At 62.8% G+C, this 600-nt stretch overlaps 1 protein-coding gene across 1 annotated transcript in view; it reads left to right on the top strand.

Annotated features, from left to right (window-relative positions):
• The window catches only part of Hmx3 (H6 family homeobox 3), a 31952-nt gene that overhangs the window by 27934 nt on the left and 3418 nt on the right, over nt 1-600 (top strand). The window contains exon 4 of the mRNA XM_033761233.1: nt 353-465. Coding sequence (XP_033617124.1) covers nt 353-465 — 113 coding nt within the window. The remainder of the gene's footprint in view (nt 1-352; nt 466-600) is intronic.

Genomic DNA, 600 nt, shown 5'->3' with positions numbered 1-600 from the left:
CCCCCGCCAAGCCCTTGGGGGAGGGGAGCGGCAGCTGCAAGCGCGGATAACCCCAAAGTGACCCGGGCGGGCCTAGCCTGCCCCTCCCTTCTCCCGCGGGCTTGGCGGAGGGAAGCGGGTCCCCAGAGCGGAAGGGGGAGAAGAGGCTCTGGCTCCGGGCTCCCGGCTGTCAGTACTCTCTGGCCGGCCCGGGGGCGCCGCCGGCTCCGAGTGCCTCGCTGGTCTCCTGCGCTCCTAGGAGCGCTCCGAGTGCCTCTTTAGCTAGAGCCAATATCCTTTTGTGCTAATAAGTTTGTCCTCATTTGCTGCCTAATTGGACTATATAAAGCCAATAACAGGCGGGGTCTTGTAGCCCGAAGCCAAAGCGCCAAAAATCTGAGGAAAAGCGAGGAGGGGGTGGTGGCGGAGGCGGCTGCGGGGCCGGGGCTCTGCTGCGCCTTCGACTGCCTAATCCCATTTGCCATTGTACGCGCCCAATCGCCGTATACTCCCTGCATTTAACTTGGATGACATTTTGATTTCATCATTAGCATCCGGCGCCGGATTGACGCAGCCCCAAGCCGGGGACTGCTCTTGCTGCCTCCTCCCGGGGAGCGCAGC

The sequence above is a fragment of the Fukomys damarensis genome, unplaced genomic scaffold (assembly GCF_012274545.1).
Source record: "Fukomys damarensis isolate Sample0158 unplaced genomic scaffold, DMR_v1.0_HiC HiC_scaffold_8, whole genome shotgun sequence".
Lineage (NCBI taxonomy): Eukaryota > Metazoa > Chordata > Mammalia > Rodentia > Bathyergidae > Fukomys > Fukomys damarensis.
The sequence above is the reverse complement of the archived record's forward strand: the minus strand, read 5'-3'. Positions and strand labels throughout refer to the sequence as shown.